At 38.5% G+C, this 20,486-nt stretch overlaps 1 protein-coding gene and 1 pseudogene across 1 annotated transcript; both read left to right on the forward strand.

The window, feature by feature from the left end:
* The first annotated feature begins 2,303 nt into the window (after positions 1 to 2,303).
* On the forward strand, positions 2,304 to 3,277 carry LOC114627687 (olfactory receptor 52N2-like). The gene has a single exon (XM_028775579.1). The coding sequence runs from the start codon at positions 2,304 to 2,306 to the stop codon at positions 3,270 to 3,272; it is 969 nt and encodes a 322-aa protein (XP_028631412.1). The 3' UTR covers positions 3,273 to 3,277.
* A 10,485-nt stretch (positions 3,278 to 13,762) lies between these two features.
* Positions 13,763 to 14,718, forward strand: LOC114627689 (annotated as a pseudogene).
* The last annotated feature ends 5,768 nt before the right edge of the window (positions 14,719 to 20,486 follow it).

Consider the following 20,486-nt stretch of genomic DNA (forward strand, 5'->3'; position numbering starts at 1 on the left):
ATATACATATACATATACATATACATATACATATACATATACATATATTTGGTCTGATTTCCTGTGATCTCCACATTTAGATACAGTCCAGACCCACATACCCTTTGAGTATTATAATTGTTCAAGGAAAGCTTTGTGATTTTCTCAAGTTGATCTAGATAACCAATTTAAGACACAAAGTTTAATCTAGACTCTCAGTTCCCACATTCTTATACCAAGCATTCAATAAAAATAACTCATTATTATATTTTTGGAAAGGGACAGTTAATAATTTGCTTTCTCTTCTTTCATATATACTATAGTACTATAAATATATTTCAGAGTGTAGAAGATCCTTACAGCTCATTGAAACTTTAAAAAGGAAGGTCTACATATGCATTTCCTTTGACTGAACTATTTATCCCTTCTACCTTGTCATCAAGACCTGAGATTCTCTCTTTTGTGATTTTGCATCTTCTGAAGCCTACCTCCACGGGTTTGGTTTGATCCTGAGTTTTTCATTTCTAGCTTTATTTCAGTTTCATTTAGTGATTCTATTTTGTTCTACTTTCATGTCTTGAATTTTTCATTATTTCAGTCAAGTTTGTGTTTTCATTATCTTTATTAAAACATCTATTCATATCCTTGACACTATTTTTGTATTGTTATTTTGAAGTCCTTGTCATTACGCTTCAGTGAAATTGTTTTTTTCTGTTACAATAGGGTTTCTGACTTCTGGAGGGAATCATATTATCTTGATTGTTTCTGATCTTTCTTTTTTCTGCACTAGGATCTAGACATCCGGAGTTATAATGTTTGAAATATTTTTTGGTGTAGCTATCTGGATTTGTCTTTGTTGAGTAGGAGTTTTGTTCTTCAACTATTGTAGCCCATTTTGGGTCTGAGTCAAGTGTGGGAGTGGTGGTGTCCCTAAGTCCCATCAAAGTGTGGTGTCTGTGGGGTCCCTGGGATCTAGCACTTCTGGTACTCAGCTAATGTGGCAGGTGTGGAACCACTAGTAGTGAGCTGATCTGTGAACTTGCAGAGAGTCACAAAGAAATGGAGATGAGCTAGCGGAAAAAGCTGAGAGGGGGAGTGAGAAAGAACTAAGGGGATCTGAACAAAGAGGTAGTGTCTCAAGGTGATTGAGATGGGTACAGGGCATCAAGTAGACAGACTGGAGCAGGATTAAAGACAAGTATGGAGCGAGCTGAATAGAGAACAGGAAGGAGAATAAAAGTCACCTACTTAGTATGTCCACTGTGAGTCCCTGGCAGAGAATGGTTGTCCAGATCTGCAGGTGTCATACAGGAATGAGATGAGCTAGAAGGAAAGACTTATGTATGTACTGATGAAGTGAAAGGAACAACTGTCTGTGATTTACTGGATGCTATTTTTTCTACAAAAATTCTTGAAATACAGTGATAGTTTCTGTGGTAGTTTGCCAGTTTTTATTTATAAGTCACCAATGAAAGCTCTGCAGCTCATTCTTCTCCATGAATCCTGGCATCTTCTTTTTGGTATTGAGTGTCATCTGGTTGTTTTAAAAGATGCAGAGACATCTAAAACAGCGTTTCATAAAGAACAACTCTCCAGTGGAAATTTTAGTAGCTACTTGCTTGGTCATTTCGTTGTATCAGGGTCCTGGAAAGGATCTAAAAGTGAGATGGCTTCCGTTTTATTCTAGGTTACAATGCTTTAGCTAGATAACCAGTAATATATATTCACTCTTGACGGCTTTGGTTAACTTGCATTCCTTTCAAAAGTTGAAACTTAATTCCCTCTTATAAGAGAAGCTTCAATATCTTGCACTATTATTTGCTAGGTAAACCCATAAGGAGTCTGGAGTTTGAGCAGGATGAAAAAGTCCCATGTACATTGAAATATATCAGTCAAGAGAAGATTAGGCTGAGAGGATTCTCTAGACTAAGACAGAATGGAATTCTAATGATGCCAACAGTGATAGTTTTTGATGCTGTATTCACTGTATATAATGTTAGCATCATTTTAAATCTTTCTGTTGGATAGTCCTGCCAACACTGTGAACATGGTTCAATAATAATTGCAAACAGAAAATTATGGGGCATGAAGTGACTGAGCAACTTGCCAGTGTCTTATGTTTGTGATGTTAAAAACAGAATAGGACATGAAGCTGGAGAGAATGTTTACAGGAAGTTTAATCACTTTTAGTTTCAGACATCTCACAGAATTCAACTTCTTAGTGATACTTTTCTCATAACCCTCTGCTTAACTCTGATTTAAAATCTTTCCCAGGTCACTGACACTGTTAAAGAATGTAAAATGTTCTCATCCTACCAGCCAATATGTGTGGAGCCAACAGCTCCAGCCTGACCCCAGAATTCTTTATCCTGAATGGTATTCCTGGGCTGGAAGATGCACATGTCTGGCTCTCACTGCCATTCTGCTTCATGTACACGATTGCTGTGGTGGGGAACTGTGGGCTTATCTATCTCATTGCCCATGAGGAAACTCTGCACCGCCCCATGTACTACTTTCTAACCCTGCTCTCCTTCACTGACATAACCTTATGTACCACTACTGTACCCAATATGCTGTGTATATTCTGGTTCAACCTCAAGAAGATTGGATTTAAAGCCTGCCTAGCCCAGATGTTCTTTGTGCATACCTTCACAGCAACAGAGTCTGGTATGCTAATGCTCATGGCCCTGGATCGCTATGTGGCCATTTGCTACCCTTTGCGCTATGGGACCATCCTGACCAACCCTGTGATTGCTAAAGCTAGTCTTGCTACTTTCTTGAGGAGTGTGGCATTCATCCTCCCTTTCACTTTCCTCACCAAACGCCTGCCCTATTGCAGAGGAAACCTCATCCCCCATGCCTACTGTGACCACATGTCTGTAGCCAAAATATCCTGTGGCAATGTCAAAATCAATGCAGTCTATGGTTTGTTAGTTGCTCTTGTGGTTTGTGCATTTGACATATTCTGTATCACTGTGTCATACACAATGATATTGAGAGCAGTGATGAACCTGTCCTCTGCTGATGCTCGTTACAAGGCCTTCAGCACCTGCACATCTCACATCTGTGCTATTGTGATCACTTATGTGCCTGCTTTTTTTAATTTCTTCACTCATCGTTTTGGAGGACACACAATTCCCCACCACATCCACATCATAGTGGCCAACCTCTACTTGTTACTGCCTGCTACCATGAACCCAATTGTTTATGGAGTCAAGACCAAGCAGATTCGGGAGAGTGTAATCAAATTTTTTAGTGGAGACAAGAGTAGCATTGCTGATATAAAGGGTTAAAAACCAAGTGATTTTCTTAAACTATAAAAAATAGAGAATAATTTCATATAATATAAAGGGGAATGGTGTCAATTCATCTAGTTGTGTCCATTTCAATAAACAGAAAAACACAGAAAACAGTGTAGAAGAAATTCAAAATAAATGTGAAACAGATGATTTTAAATCAGTCTTATTTGTAAATTTTCTGTAATATTTGCAATTTTAGGATATGACACTTTTCTTGAGAAAAAATATCACAGAAACCACTGTTTAACAGATAAAGTATTTATGTATTGCAGAGCTTATTTTTCATAGTATTTGTAGTCTCATGGTTGCATTGTGTTTGAAGAGAAGGATGTCATAGTATGATACAGTCACACATCCTGTGCACTATTGGCAAGCCATTATTGCTATGATAACAATTGAGCCAAATATCATAAATGTTTTCCAACTTATATTTTTGATACACTGGAAATATCCCACTTGAGTTGCTCATTTATTAAATATAGCCTATATTTCACATGCAAAAATATCTAAGAGTCCTTTTTCCTGTGTTATCACCCTAGAACTTGTATTTAAAAATAGGTCTAAAACACATTTTGTTATGTTACAGGCTAAGCAGGCAAAAAGTTATTAGTAAATTTGTAAGTTTTTTTCATTTATTCATTAATTCTTTTTGAGAAACAATCTCTGTAGCATTGGATCTCAAAGTAAATGTTGGCCATGGAAACACAAGGAAAAGCATGTATTAAACAAAACAAAGATGTGACTTTTTAATACATATAATATGGAAGAACCAAGCATTAGTAAGAACAAGAGAAATGTTCGGAAAATGTTGAATCCCGTAGGTCCTAAAGTTTAAAATCCTCCTCTGCCCTTTTATTTCTAGAGTCTGTACTTCAGTTACTTACTTTCTCACAGATCACTGTCCATGTTCTTCTGCTGTGCAAATAATTCTTATTACAAAGACAAATTGGCCAACTGCATTCTGATGTCGTCCACAGCACATAGCATGGCTTCCCGTAAACAATAGCAAATCCAGGAAACTATGCTATTGTTATGAGCAGCTAATTTCAATGCTGATTCCTTCTGCATGAAATAGTCTGAGGAGATATCATTTCATGTATGAATTAATACACTCCATTTCAAAGAATAGATGATTAGTTTTTCATGGAGAATCTTTCATTCACTGACCACAAATATGTTATCAATATTAGTTACAAATAGCTACAAAGTTTTTCTATGTTTGGTCTGTGTGACTGATTCAATGTTCAACATACACAGAAAATAAAGAGTTTCACAAAGTATAACTAATTCCTAACTTAGTGAAGGATAGAAAAGGCAAAAGAATGACCACCTTAACACCAAAACCTGTTACTTGTTACACAGAGATTATTGCAATGGTAGAGACTATCATCTACTAATTTCAGAGGTGAATAAAGACTTTTGTATGAAAGAAATGTGTGAGGCAAATGAAGAATGTATGCAGATGGTCAAGAAGCAGCAGAAAGGAATTAACTGGAAAAAATCTCTATACAAACTAAGATAATGGCTAAGTAATAAGCGTCAGGATTTCACAACCAGTTGTAAAAAGAAGAAACAACATAAGTTATGGACAGCTTTGCAGTCAGATGCTGAATAAGAAAGGTCCTTGAGTGTTGTCTTAGGGATTTATTGCTGTGATGATAGACAGTGACCACAGCAAGTCTTATAAAGGAAAACATTTAATTGGGGCTGGTTTACAGTTCAGAGGATTAGTCCATTGTCATCCCAGCAGGAAGCGTGGTGGCATGAAGGCAAACATGGTCCTAGACAGTATCTGAGAATTCTACATCCAGGTTGGCAGGTAGCAATAAGAGAATAACACTGGCCTTATTTTGAGATTCTAAAAGCACAAAGGGGGGGGGGCACCCTCTGGGACAAACTTCCTCCACAAGATTACAACTTCTCTAAGAAGGCCACACCTCTAATAATGCCACTCCCTATGAGTCAATGGGGTTATTTTTATTCAAGACACCACAGGTGTGGGTCATGACCAGATTTCACCAGATTTGGGGTGTTTATCCTCTTTGATAACTGGTATCTCACAGTAGCTAACCCTCATACAGCTGCTGCTGGTTGATAATTCTTAAGCCCTGGCTCTCTCCCACTTCCTCTCTTTTCTCATCTCTACTCACTTGTTCAGCGTCCTAACTCAGGTTTTTTTAAAGTCAAGGTACTCATGTGTAAAAATGGGGATTTCTTATGTCTTCTTCTGTACTTGTTTTCTTTTGACCAAAAAAAGTTTAACAACTACATCAATCACAACAGCCACTAACCATAAATACTTTATGCTCATTTGTTTGGAAGTAACTGTGAATATGGTATATTAAATAATACACATTTAACTAGGCAACCTGGAGCCCTAAAATATTAGTAAGTTAATTAATATTACTGCTGTCAATGAGCAGAACTGAGATTTACTTTGTACTTTTAATGACTGTTTTTACTTCCTTAGTAGTTATAGGAATGTTTATACTATAGGAATGATCTTGATTTAACCTTGGAAGGTGGTACCTGTTTAGAAAATCATCCACTTTGTCTAGATTTTCCAAGCACCAGGACAAAGAAAGAACAGAGATGGAGGGAATGGCCAACTAATTATTAGTTCAAATTGAGACCCATCCAATGGGCAAGAACAAGTCCCTGACACTATTAATTATATTCTGTTATGCTTGGAGACAGGAGCCAAGAATAACTCTTGAGAGGCTCCACTCAGAAGCCAATGAAACAGATGCAGACACTCACAGCCAAATATTAGATGGAGCTTGGGGAGTCCTGTGGAAGAGTCAGGAGGTTTGAGGGACCCATAGAGGACAGGGACTCCACAGGAAGACCAATAGAGTCAACTAACCTGACCATTAGGGGCTACCAGAAACTGAAACACCAACCAATAAGTGAACATGGGCAGGACCTAGGCCCATCACACATATGTAGCAGATGTGCAGCTTGTTCTTCAGTCCCTAACAACTGGAGTGGGAATCTGTTGCCTGTCTGTGGATCCCATTCCTCTAACTGGGCTGACTTGCCACGCCTCTGTGGAAGATGATGCATCTAGTCCTACAGGGACTTGATGTGCTGGGGAAGGGGAAATGTACTGGGGCAGTCTCTTCTTTCTCAGAGGAGACAGGAAAAGGGGAATGGAGGGAGGAGAGATCTGTGTTAGGGGATACTGGAAGGGAAAGGGGAGCTGATATTGTGTGAATAAAGTGAATGAATAAATAAAGTTTTAAAACTTCTGATTGTTAGTTTTAGCACTTGTATTACTATTCAAACCACCCTGTGCCAATCTTCAAGCCTTCTGTATCTTCTATACTCCTGTGTTCCTGTCATAGCGACAAGGAATCTGAAAACCCCAGAAATTGTTACTTCCTGAGTTTACACTATGGAAATCTAACAGTGTTGTAAAGAACACTATTTCTCCAAATGTGCACTGCTCTTGTCTTTTGAGTCAAATGTGACTCTGTTTGTGGCTAGAAGGCCATGAGCATCTTGTTAAATACCATACTGAACACAAACTTATTATTAATACATCAAGAAAATATGTATCAGGGGCTGGAGAAGTGGCTCAGAGGTTAAACGCACTGGCCCCTCTTCTAGCGGACCATGGCTTAATTCTCAGTATGCACATGATAGTTCACAGCCATCTGCAACTTCATTTCTATAGGATCAGTTGTCCTCTTCTGACCTCTTTGAGAACTGCATGCAGGTGGTGCAGGTAAAGCAATAAAAACAAATGAATCATTTTTTCTTCTTTTTCTTTTTTTAAAAAGATAACCCTGCTTCTTTTATTAGAGATACTATAAGGCATTATGAAAATATTAAAGAAAATATTAAATATTATTAAATTAAATTAATTTAAATTAAAATATTATGAAAATATTAAAGTTTTAATACAAAGGTATTAAAACTATCATTAAACTGATCAACAGGGGTTTTTCTGTTCTCTTCATTGTTACATGCTTTTTTTTACTTTATTACTTTTATTTTTGTACAATCCAGTTGTTGCTGCCTTCCTGGTCCACTCTCCCACAGTTTCTCATCTTATTTCTCTTCTCCCTGTCTCCAAGAGGATGCCCCCCACCCCAGCCAGGCCTCCTCACTCCCTGTGTCCTCAAGTCTGTAGAGGGTTAGGCACATCTCTCACTGAGGCCACCAGCAATTCTCTGTTGTATATGTGTCGGAAGCCTCGGATCAGCTCCTGGATATGCTGCCTGGTTGTTAGTGTCTGAAAGACCTCAGTATCCTGATCAGTTGAGACTGCTGATCTTCCTATGGGGTCACCCTACTCCTCAGCTTCTTCTAGCCTTTCCCTACTTCAGCCACAGGGGTCCCCAACTTCAGTCTAACAGTTGGCTGTTAACTATCTGTGTCTGTTTTGGTCAGCTGCTTGTTGGGTCTCTCAGAGGACAACCATGCTAGACTCCTGTCTGTAAGCACACCATAACATCAGTAATAGTGTCAGGCCTTAGAGCCTTCCCTTGGTATGGATCCCAAGTTTGGCCAGTAACTGGACCACCTTTGTTTCAGTCTCTTCTCCATTTTTGTCCCTGCAGGTTTTTTAGATAGGAACAATTCTGGGTCAGAGTTTTTGACTATTGGATGGCAAACCCATCCCTCCATTTGATGTCTTTCTACTGGAGGTATACTCTACCTGTTCCCTCTCCCCACTGATGGGCATTTCATCTAAGGTCCCTTCTTTATGTTCTGAGAGTCTCTCACATCCCATGTCTCTGGTACTTTCTAGAGAGTCCCCGCAACCTCTCTCTCACCCTCCAAGGTTGCATATTTCCATTCATTCTGCTGGCTCTCCATGCTTCTCTTTTGTGTGCCCTCCCATACTTGATCATGTTCCCCTTTTCCCCTTCTCCTCCCCCCTCTCACCCAGATTCCTACCTCCATCTGCCTCCTGTGATTGTTTTCTTCTCCCTCCCAAATGAGACTGAAGCATCCTCACTTGGGCCTTTCTGCTTGTTAACCCTCTTGAGTTCTGTGGATTGTATCCTAGGTACTCTGTACTTTTTTGGCTCATACCCACATGTTAGTGAGTTCATACCAACATGTCCTTTTGTGTCTGACTTACCTCACTCAGGATGAAATTTTCTAGTTCCATCCATTTGCCTGCAAAACTCAGGATGTCCTCGTTCTTAACAGCTGAATAGGATTCCATTGTGTAAATATACCACATTTTCTGTATCCATTTCTCTGTTGAGGGACATCTGGGTTCTTTCCAGCTTTTCTATTATAAATAAGGCTGCTATGAACATAGTGGAGTATGTGTTCTTGTTATATGTTGACAAATCTTTGGGTATATGCCAAGAAGAGGTATAACTGGCTCTTCAGGTAAATGTATTTACAATTTTCTGAGAAACCTCCAGATTGATTTCCAGAGTGGTTGTACCAGTTTGTAATCCCACCTACAATGGAGGTGTGTTCCTCTTTCTCCACATCCCCACCAACATGTGCTGTCACCTGAGTGACATTCTGATTCATGTAAATTGGGATCTCAAGGTCATTTTGATTTGCATTTCCCTGATGACTAAAGACTTTGACATTTCTTTAAGTGCTTCTCAGCCAACTGAGATTACTCTGTTATGAATTCTCTGTTTAGCTCTATACCTCATTTTTTGATTGGGTTGTTTTGGTTTTTGGAGGTTGAGTTCTTTACATATTTTGGATTAGATGTGGGGTTAATAAAGATTTTTTTTCCTAATCTGTAGGTTGCCAATTTGTCCTATTGACTATGTCCTTTGCTTTACAGAAGCTTTTCAGTTTCATAAGGTCCCATTTATCAATTCTAAAACAAATGAATCTTTTAAAAAGAGAAAATACATGTCAATTTATTTATGTGTTTTGAAAAAGTTCTTGAAATTTTGAAAAAGTTATTTGAGAAAGTTCAATTACTTCGGGATATGGATGCCATTTTTTATAACAATGCCTTTTTTTCAAACCTAGTCAACACATTAAAAATGTTATCATAAATTGTCTTAGGGTTTCACTGCTGTGATCAGACACCATGACCAAGGCAACTCTTATAAATACATTTAAATGGCACTGGCTTACAGGTTCAGAGATTCAGTCAATTATCATCAAGGTGAGAGCATCGCAGTACCTAGGTATGCATGGTACAGAAGGAGCTGGGAGTTCTACATCTTCATCTGAAGGGTACTAGGAAAAGACTGACTCCTAGGAGGAGAGTCTTAAAGCACACACCCACAGGAATAGACTTCCTCTAACAAGGCTACACCTACTGCAACAAGGCCCCACCGCCTCATCGTGCCACTCCCTGGGCCAGGCATATTCAAACCATTGTTGTCTATGGATAAATATTCATATCTAAAATAACCTAATATACTGATCACATAATGTACAGATTTGGCCCATTTCCTATAACTGACTATGTTCCATCAAACAAATGTTTAAGAGCTAAAAAGCTTCACTTGATTCACAGCAAAGCAATAAACAAGACTGAATATTTTGTCCATGCCATAAAGGCAGGATTAAAAGGACTTAGTGTGTTTTAAAAATATAAGACACTAAGTTGATGAATAGGTATTTGGGGGAAGAAAAATTATGTCATTGTATACAAATGCTCAAAAAAATGAATAACAGAGGGGGTAACAACTAGACACAGTGTAGAACTTAACAGATTGTTAAGAGGCAAGCTTCAAAATATACATCTACAACACAACTCCTATTTTTTTAATGGAGAAAGGGGCAGAAATTGTAAAATCCAGAATACCAGAAAATCTGTTTTGAAAGAGACTTGTCTTGGAATGGCTGTATAAACAAGACCATAACAATGACAATATTAATTGACATTTTAACACGGAAGGGGAAATTTTTCAGAGTGAAACCCATAACCAAGAACTACAGTCAAATAAATATTGATTGCCGGGAGTAGGAGAATTAGCCTCTTCCAAGAATGAGATACATTATTGCCTGGTTAGTACAAACTGATCAATTTTGAACGAAATATACACCATCAACAAAAAAAGTACTCAGCAAGATCTATTATCTATCTATCTATCTATCTATCTATCTATCTATCTATCTATCCATCCTTCTACTCATGCCTCATGCATATAGGCGTGTGTGTGTGTGTGTAATAATCAAAGAAAAGAGGGTGTCAAACTGAGAGTTCGGGAACTTAGGAAGGATTTGAGGGAAGGTAGGAGGGATTGGATGGATCCAGCTTGACTCAGCTGAGTCCTTTGTTTTAAGTTTACAATGTCTATATCAATAGGGACTCACTCACCATCCCTGATCAGCAACAACAGTATACATTAATAATATATTATGTTTTGAGGAGTAACTGGAGTATCCAGAACATCCATTTGTAAGAAACTTTCTCATGTCTGGGATTTTATTTATTTATTTATTTATTTATTTATTTATTTATTTATTTTAACAGCTGAAAAGAAAATAAACTTCAAACCAAAACTAGTTAGACAAAATAGATACATTTACATTATACTGACTAAAGGAACAATTCATCAAGAAGATACTGCAATTTTTAAAATAGTCATGGGTGTACCAATGTCATAAAACTACTACTAAAGACAAAGATCTACTTTAGCACAAAAGTAAGGGATGTCTTCATTTCTGAGCTCTCACCAATATATAGATTATAACAAAAATATACCTACTATCTCTGAATTACATGCCATTGTATACATATACTAGTTATTCATAATGAATCCAGTAGACTTAGGTTACATAAACATTCCTTCAAATCCCTTTGTTGCCCAAAGTTTTTAATAAAATCCAAGAATGATCGCATCAGATCACAGAGATGACATGCTGTATTAATGAAATTTCTCAGGTAGCTGTGCCATTTTACACTTTCTTAGTTGGTTTGTTAGGATTATAATTTCAGACATTGGTAATGATATACTTTCAGTAAAAATACACATGTACACATATGCAGTGAGTTTTGTGATGTCATGAGATTGGATTATTAACAAGGTAAATAAAATGAAAGATAGTTATTTTTGTCTGTCAAAATTTTTTCAGAATCTACACCTGAGAGAGAATGTGTAACTTAGGTTTAATTTTCTCTTAGTTTCTCCTGTGCTTGAGGATTAAATAAATACAATTATCTCAGATGTCCCAAAGGAAGTCAACTCTTCAAGCACAGTCTTCTGGGACACTGAACTACAAAGACCCAATCAAGTGCACACTCTCCAGCCTGGAGAACATTGAAAATGATGCAGGAATGCTGGGTGGGTATACAACCCCTCATGCTCAGGCTCTTGGGCATGGACACTCCTCTGGTCTCTCCTAGCACTGAGGTGAGTCTGAGTGACTTCTAATGCCACTTGTTTCCAGAAAATGAGAAAAAGGTTAAGATGAAGAAACTTAAGAGCTGTAGATCACAGAAGATCCCCTGACCCCCATAATACATTTCCTGTGAGAAAAGGGTAGAAAGGCTTCTACAGTTGTAAAGCAATAATAAACTGACCTCATAATTATGAGGAGACAATGAAACTCAGTCATTGGTCCTCACAGGGGTGGGGAAGTGTGTTTTCTTTACCTTTACTAATAGATATGCTCAGATTTGTATCCAGCAGAACTGTCCTATGTGAGGGGAGGTAAAAAGTAATACAAAACAAGTCTGGAATAGCAAGGATGTTGGCAGGACTTGCTGAAGGAGGCTCCTCTGGAAAACTCCTCCTATGCAAAATGCCACACAACCACAGGCCACACAGCATCTTCACAACGAGTTCCAGAAGAGACTGCAGCTACCTCACATTGCTGTGTGGAGAGCTCCCTCATTGAGAAAATAACTCTCCCTCATTTCTCACACCTGTCCTGTCTCTGTACTAAGGGACAATTAAGGGTAAGGTTTCTCTGTCTTGCATTTGAAAATCATGTTCTTATACATCATGATTTGTTAAAACTGTTACACTCAGCTTATGAAACTTCCTATCAGCATTATAATCTGTCACTCATGGTCACAGACACAAACATTGAATGTTTGGTAGAAAATTCGAACTTTCGTGTGATTTTTTGCTTTGCCATCTTAAATGTTGTCATTCTGTACCTGTGTTTTTTTGATCTACACCATGAAGGCATAATACGTGTCAGTGTTATTAAGGTTTGAATAGAGGAACCAGCCTTCTCTCAAATATTAGTAAACTAATATATGGTATTTTGCCTAATTGTTTAAGTTATAAACTTCCCCAAATTAAAGTCCTGACAAGAATGTCAAAAGTAATCAAATGATCAAGACAATAATAGTATATGCTTTTCACATATATTATTAATATGAGTTAACATACATCAAGTACTTAATTACAGGCACTGAGTATATTCTCATTTTGCTGTGTTAACAAATCTATAGTTTGTAATGCTAGAGATTTCTTCCCTTTAAGATTTCTAAAATTGTACAAACAATCATTGCTCATTCAAATTCAAGTCTATCCTCCTATTTTGTATTGCAAAGAAACTTTAATTCATAGCTAGGATTCCTGTATGTCTATTGTAAGTACTGTATAAAAAGAAGCTCTTATACTTTAGAGAATAGACTTTTAGTAACTTAGGTTTTTCTTGTTTTTAATATATTTTAGTGTCATGAATAGTGAAAAACAAAACAAAACAACATGTCATTGTTTAGCCCAGAAACATGGCATGGAAAATTTGAGATGAAATTCCCACTACTGAGGAAGGCAAAGAGCAAGCTACATTTGATTTATCCCACTGTGATGTAATGGGACTTATGGATAGATTTTGTTACTATAAATTGAGAGACAATAGAGATTTCTGCACTTGTTGATTAGAGTTAAAGTGCAAGCAAAATGCACACCCAACAATTCAGATCTCTCCAAATATCCTGGCCTTTTGATGATACAGCTTTGGTACCTTCTGGCTATATTAGGTTAGAGACATTTAGGGCACATTGCAAACGCATGGACAAATTCTCTTACAGAAATTCCAAGGAACACTACCTTAGTCATCCTTTAGTAACAGCAGGCTTTCAGGAAATATTATAAGATGTCCACAGATTTTGTTCCAGATTTAATGTTTTGTGTGTGTGTGTGTGTGTGTGTGTGTGTGTGTGTAAAACACAGGGACAAATTTTAATCTCTTGGAGGCCATAGAAACAGGATGTCCAATAATAATAAGGGTTACTGCTCATATTCATGGAATATTCATTAGTGATATTTTCAGTATGTTATATAAAAACTTCCTTTCTCATGATCTTGTCAACATGAGCATGATGCACTTATTGTATCATTGTAGAATGAAAGGTGGATGAAAAAATGTTGAATCAACTGGTCAGTATCATATACTATGTCAGGTAAAGAATGGAAATAGAATATACAGTTATATAGAATCCTGCAAATGCTAAAAAATTCTCATTTAAAGGGGATCATTTATTTTCTATGCTCTCCACACACATTTTATATTCTTTCCCAGGATACTGGCATTATTGCTGGATATAAAATGCTCTCATCCTGCCAGCCATTATGTCTGGAGCCAACAGCTCCAGCCTGTCCCCAGAATTCTTTATCCTGAATGGTGTTCCTGGGCTGGAAGATGGACATATGTGGATCTCTCTGCCATTCTGTTTCATGTACATGATTGCTGTTGTGGGGAACTGTGGGCTTATCTATCTCACTACGCATGAGGAAGCTCTGCACAGGCCCATGTACTATTTCTAGGCCTTACTATTTTTCACTGATGTCACCTTGTATACAACCACAGTGCCCAATATGCTGTGTATATTCTGGTTCAATTTCAAGAAGATTGGATTTAGTTCATGCCTTGTCCAGATGTTCTTTGTCCACATGTTGACTGGAATGGAGTCTGGTGTGCTCATGCTCATGGCCCTGGACCGCTATGTAGCCATCTGCTATCCTCTAAGATATACCACCATCCTCACCAACCCTGTGATTGCTAAAGCTTGTCTTTCTACATTCTTGAGGAGTGTAATGCTCATCTTTCCATTTACTCTCCTCACCAAGCGCCTGCCCTGTTGCAGAGGCACCCTTATTCCCCACACTTACTGTGATCACATGTCTGTGGCCAAGGTATTCTGTGGCAATGTCAAGGTCAATGCAATCTATGGCCTCATGGTGGCTCTATTGATTGGTGTGTTTGACATTTGCTGTATTTCTGTGTCTTACACTATGATACTGCGAACAGTGGTGAGCCTGTCCTGTGCTGATGCTCTTCACAAGGCCTTCAGCACCTGCACATCTCACATCTGTGCTATAGTGATCACTTATGTGCCTGCCTTTTTTCTTTCTTCACTCATCGTTTTGGAGGACACACAATTCCCCACCACATCCACATCATAGTGGCCAACCTCTATCTGCTACTGCCCCCTACCATGAACCCAATTGTTTATGAAGTCAAGACCAAGCAGATTTGGGAAAGTGTAATCAAGTTTTTACTTGGAGATAAAATTGGCATTACCTAAAACAAATGCATGCTTTGACCAATTACATGGCTTATGATGTGGAAAATAGTGGAGAAATTTTTCATAAAAGATGAATGAAGTAGTATTAAGTCATCTAATTTGTAGCTCTGAATTCTTTGCAATTTAAGGAATGTTCTGTCAAAGTATAAGGTGTAGAATTTAACATGCAATGTACTCATTCTGTATAAATCCTTTTGTGTGTACAGAATTCTCTATAAGTAGAAAAGTAATGCAATGATGCATGGAGGCTAAATGTCAATCTTTTGTGTGTGTTTAAAGACAAACTTGCAGTAATTTGGGACAATTTTGTTCTCTATGTTAAGGACAAACTCTTAGATCAAGTATGTTGCTGAGATAGGAAATATAGGTTCAGTGCTGCAATATATATATACATATATGAATGACAAGCTCTATTTTGTTATGGGCTATTCCCATTCTAATTATTTGCTTGGTTTATAAGTACTCTCTCTTTTTAAATGTTCAAGAATTCTGTTCTTCCCTGAATATTCAACTTTTAAGTGCCATGAAAACTGATTTTATGAAATGTACTTGTTTTGTTAAGGAGGTTATATCATCAGGTTTCTCTGGTATTTGATATTATTTCACTCATTCACTTACTCTTGAGACACAAAATATAGATGACTAACTGTATTAATTATAAACCTGATTTGATTTGAGGGAGGCAGAGCTGAATGTCCAATAATCCCATGTTTCTGGGTACTGAGAATAGACACACTGGTGAAGGAAACATAAGGTATAACATATACACAAAACAGGATAAGAGAAGTTTAAAAAAAGATTGCATCTGGAAGGAGGACATTTTTGTACACAAGTATGGCTTTGGATTCAGTTAATCTGGAGGTTAACATCTTTGATTTCTTTTCTAAGATCTAAACATTGTATTAATGAATTTTTGTGTATCTACAAATGTCAATTCCTATTCTTTTTTCAAATATGACAATGACTTATATATTTACTACCTGAAATAACATCACTTAAATTTGTTTTCAAATCCATTCAGTATCAATCTCTTCACAATAAAAAGCTTCAGAGAAAATCTAACCAATAGAACATGTGGAAGCATATATGGCACTAATTGTCAAATCCCCATGACAGCAAATATGTGTAATTTTGCAGACATGTGTGAATTTATATATTCATTAAATAATTGATAAACCCAGAATAAACATAAGCTAGATAGAACACATTTTTATGTTACATTTTACAAGATATATGATTGTGTGGCTCATCTTCCCTGTCAAAACTTTTATGAAATAGGAGTACATATGTGTCTGTGTACACTCAAGTGAATGCATATGCATGTGTACATAGTAGGCGATAAGAATGTAGGAAGGTTAACCTTTGATAAGACAAATGAAATGGAAAAGAACTTTTGTGATTTTCAGAGTTATTAGAAACTACACATTGATCAACACATAACTTTAATATTATTTTTCCTATTTTTATTTATTTATTTTTCATACAATATATTATAGCCATGCTTTTTCTACCCAGAAACTCATCTCAGGTCCCCCAAAACACTCCCTTCCCAAATAACAAAGATAAAAACAAAACCCAAATAAGACAAAAAATACCCAAACAACCAACACTACCACCAACACAACAAAATAATCAAAACCATGTCTGTTTTATGTTTGCCATCTAATACTGGGTATGGGGCCTGTCTGCCTGTTGACATTCCTAGTAACATTCTAGTAGAGAAAATTGATTTTTCCTTTCACAGTAAGTATCAATTGCAAATAGCACCCTGGCCAAGCATAGGAGTTTGTGTCCACTTCCTCTTGTTGGTGCTGGGATTTGATTTGGTTTGAACCTGTGTAGATCTTGTGTGTGCTGTCCCTAAAGGCCTTTAGAAAAGTGACGATACTGTTTTTCTTTGGTTTCACCGGTGTTTAAGATCTAGTAAGTGCAAAAATTATCATGATTCCCAGAGGATTTATTCTTCTCTTTGGGTCTTCTGAGAGAGCAAACTGAAAAGAGCCAACCAAAGACACAAAGACAAAGTTATGCATTCCTTAAAAGGTCCAACCATGCTGGCTGTAGGTAGAATCTGATTGTCAAAGAATTTCTGATGCTCAGTCATGTACACTGCAGTACAGTGTCCCACCTAAAACATGTGCAGCAACTGCTATAGAGCAGAGATGGAAGGAATGGGCAACCAATGACTGTCCCAAGTTGAGACTAATCCCATGGCCAAGACCCAATCCCTGTCACTATTAATTATACTCTGTTTTATTTGCTGACAGGATCCTAGCATAACTGCCCTCTGTTAGGCTGCACCCATCAGCTGACAGAAACAGCTGCAAAGACCCACATTCAAATATTAGTGGAGCTCAGGGAGTCTCATGGAAGAGTCAGGTGAAGGACTAAGGGACCCAAAGAGGACAGGGTCTCCACAGGAAGACCAAAAGAGACAACTAAACTGGACTCTTGGGTTCTCTCAGAGCCCGAACTACCAAACAAAGAGCAAGCATGGACTGGACTCAGCACCCCCATACACACACCCTTGTAGCAGATGTGCAGCTTGGTCTTCATGCAGGTCCCCCAACAACTGGACTTGGGGCTGTCTCTGAATTTGTTAGCTGCCAGTGAATCCCTTTCCTCTAACTGGGCTACCTTGTCTGGTCTAAGTGAGAGAGGATGTACCTAATCCTCCAGTGTCTGATGTGTTGTGAGAGGGTAGTAGTCCCAAAGGTAGGATTGGGCTGCCACCTGAGCAGGCATACACTAAATGTTTGCATGAGAGCTGGGGTACAATTAGGGAAAAGTCTATGTAGTGAGTGGGGAGAATTATGGAAGCATGCCTGTAGGGATTGAGCTTGTTCTAAGGGGGATGAAAAAAGGTAGAAACCAGCTGGTCCACTTCTTGTCTGCCTTGAGAGATTATTATACCCAGGAGTTTAAGATGAGAACAAACATGTTGGATGTAAAAAGACGAGCAAGATTCTTTGCTCAATGATTGTCTGTACCTGGATCATGGCCATGTGTAAGGGTCCACCTGAGATCTTGACAGAAGCTAAGGATAGAGATATGGTTACATTGGTGGCATATTGGCTATCACTGAAGATGTTGATAGATGCTGGCCAATCCCTAGACTTGAAATGGCCATCAGTTCACCTAATTGAACTGAACCATTGAAGTATTCTTTGTCACGCCCGCCTCGCCAGCAAGGATGATGCAAAAACAGGATCCTTCCTCACACACTTTATTGGGGAACACACCATTGATTGTAAAGCGAAAGACCCCAAGACCGAAATGGGTGCTGCTTAAATAGTTATCACAATTGTGTATAAGTGTCTAATTGGTGCTTCTTGCAGAACTTCATTTACATACTGCTCGGGAGGATGAGGAGCTGCGACTGAAAGATACAGAGGCTTACAGCAGGTGTTTATGACCCTGAATGCAATTGTTTTCCACCTCAAACAGAGGAAACAAGCGCCATCTTCTAATGGCGGCTCCTTACATCTCCCCCTATTTTATTTTTTAAGAGCACTGGCCAATGTCCCTGTCTTAGGCTAGTTGACGTGCCCCCATAGCCAGCATCAACTGGACAAAACTCCAATAAGGAGGGGTGAGTTCCCTGTCTTAGGCTATGTGGGTTGCACCCACGCCTGGCATTCTCTGTGCAAGAGAATGTGCACCCAGGTCGTGGCCACTCGTTATTCCCATCATGGGGTTGACTCACAGCCTTTAATCCTGGATGATGTGCCCCTGGCTTATGGCGTCAACCTACTCCCATCATTGGGATCAATGGCAGCTGGCCTTGAGAAGAGAATCACAGCTCTTTATGAAGAGCCGCTAGCCACACTTGGGGAGATATACCTTGTTCGAGGGCTAACAATGCTTGAGTAATTAGTACTTTGTCTCTTCATTGACGAAATTTAAGTCTGCAAAGCAACCACAGACACAATACCAATCCACAGCAAACTGCAGCCCCAAAGAGAACTCCTATCCATTCCTTAAAGTAGGAAAATGCCGAAGTTAGCCAAGAAGTAAAATCTCCCACAGTGATAGGATTGATGCGGGTTCCATTCAGTATGATAATCTCCATCAACAGACGATTCTGCAACCGCTCCGCTTGCTGAGACCAATTGCCTTTTAAAAAATTAGACAACAGGTTACCATCTTTAAAAGTAGAATTATCATACCTCAATGGGGTAATGCACATATGTTTAGTATGACTAACACAACTTAGCTGTACAATATCTACAATCTCTTCCAATTTGCTTTGAAGAAGGTCCACTCTCTGATTAACCAGAAGAATACCAGAAGTGAGATGAGCATTCATTTGATGCTGTGTAACCAAAGCATCCGCAGCTCTTTCTACTAAAGCATCAACAGTTTGAGCTGCATTTACTTGATTGGCCATTGCTATGCCTGCAGTCACAGCAGCAGCTGCTGATACTGCTATAGCAGTCACAATTGCAGGTGTAATACCAAAATCTCTTTTTTGTCTAAATAAAGTGGCTATAGGAAAATCTTCTGGATCTGCTTCCACAGGAATTGGCACAAAAGTAGGTATATGTACTATTAAGGCCAAAGATAAAGAACCATTCCAGCATTCAGCTAAATAGCAGGTAACATTATTTGCACTACAATTCAGAAGCCTTGTATTATTTTCAAACTCAGCCAATATAAAGAAAAATGGAGGTGAAACACATACAGGGGCAGCTGGGGCAGATGCATTCACCAGCTCGCCATTTACCTTAATCCCATCCAAATAAGGATAGCTATTATTAGAGCAGGTGGCTGAGATATTTTGTATCACATGATGTAGACCTTGCATAGAGACAAATGCAGAAAGGCTAGTACTGGCTCCAGCTATATTTGTTAGTATCCATTGATAAAAGGGCCATATATTTCGCTTTCCTGTTCGAATACCAGTCTTGTTGATAGCAGCCCATTTTATAGGAGGTGAAAGGGCAAATCCTGAAGCAATCTCCATGTCAGGAGATTCTTTAGATTGACATGGTGTAAAAACTGGAGGAAAAGATAGATCAGGGGGACACCAAGGCAAAACTTTCTTGTATGTTACATTACAGGTGGGCCATTGTGATGTAACATTACTCCAGAGCAACATGGTAGTTATATTTAATAAGGCACTGTCATTATTTGAAATATTTCCTGAACCTTCCATCGCGAATGTTCCTAATGCTGCGTTCTTGAGTACGATACACGGAGTATGAGATTTAGCCTTAGTAGTAAAGCAGAGAGTAAAATTCAATGGAAATGCAGTGGCATTGTATAAAACAGGCTCCTGTCCCATAGGCATAGCACATGGGACTTCCATAAAACATTGAGTAGAAGTAAACAATGTCAGCACAGTAGAATTGGCATGAACGGGCATAGGTACAGGCCAAGATCTAACTATTGCCCATAACTGAATACTTAGCACTTCTTCATAAGTCATCATGACTAAAAGTGTCCACCACAGCTTCTTCATTCTTCTTAGAAAACGTCCTTGGCTCCGCAACAACTCTGGTTAATCTTGCTGGCACCCAGACAGGATTTTCTTCATTCTGTGGGAAAACACAAACAGCTCCCCTGGATCTGGTAAGCACTGGATCCGGGCCTCTCCATGAGTCTGTCAATACATCTTTCCATTTCACTGTTTCCCATGTCTCTTCCACAGGATTACTATGCCTGTCAGCAGCAGTCAGCCCCTTCTCATCCAGTTTTAAAAAATTAAGTGTAAATAGAGTTAGAGACAGGGCTGCTTTAGGAGCCAGTGATGATCCCATAATTCC

Source organism: Grammomys surdaster, unplaced genomic scaffold (assembly GCF_004785775.1).
Source record: "Grammomys surdaster isolate TR1022 unplaced genomic scaffold, NIH_TR_1.0 256, whole genome shotgun sequence".
Lineage (NCBI taxonomy): Eukaryota > Metazoa > Chordata > Mammalia > Rodentia > Muridae > Grammomys > Grammomys surdaster.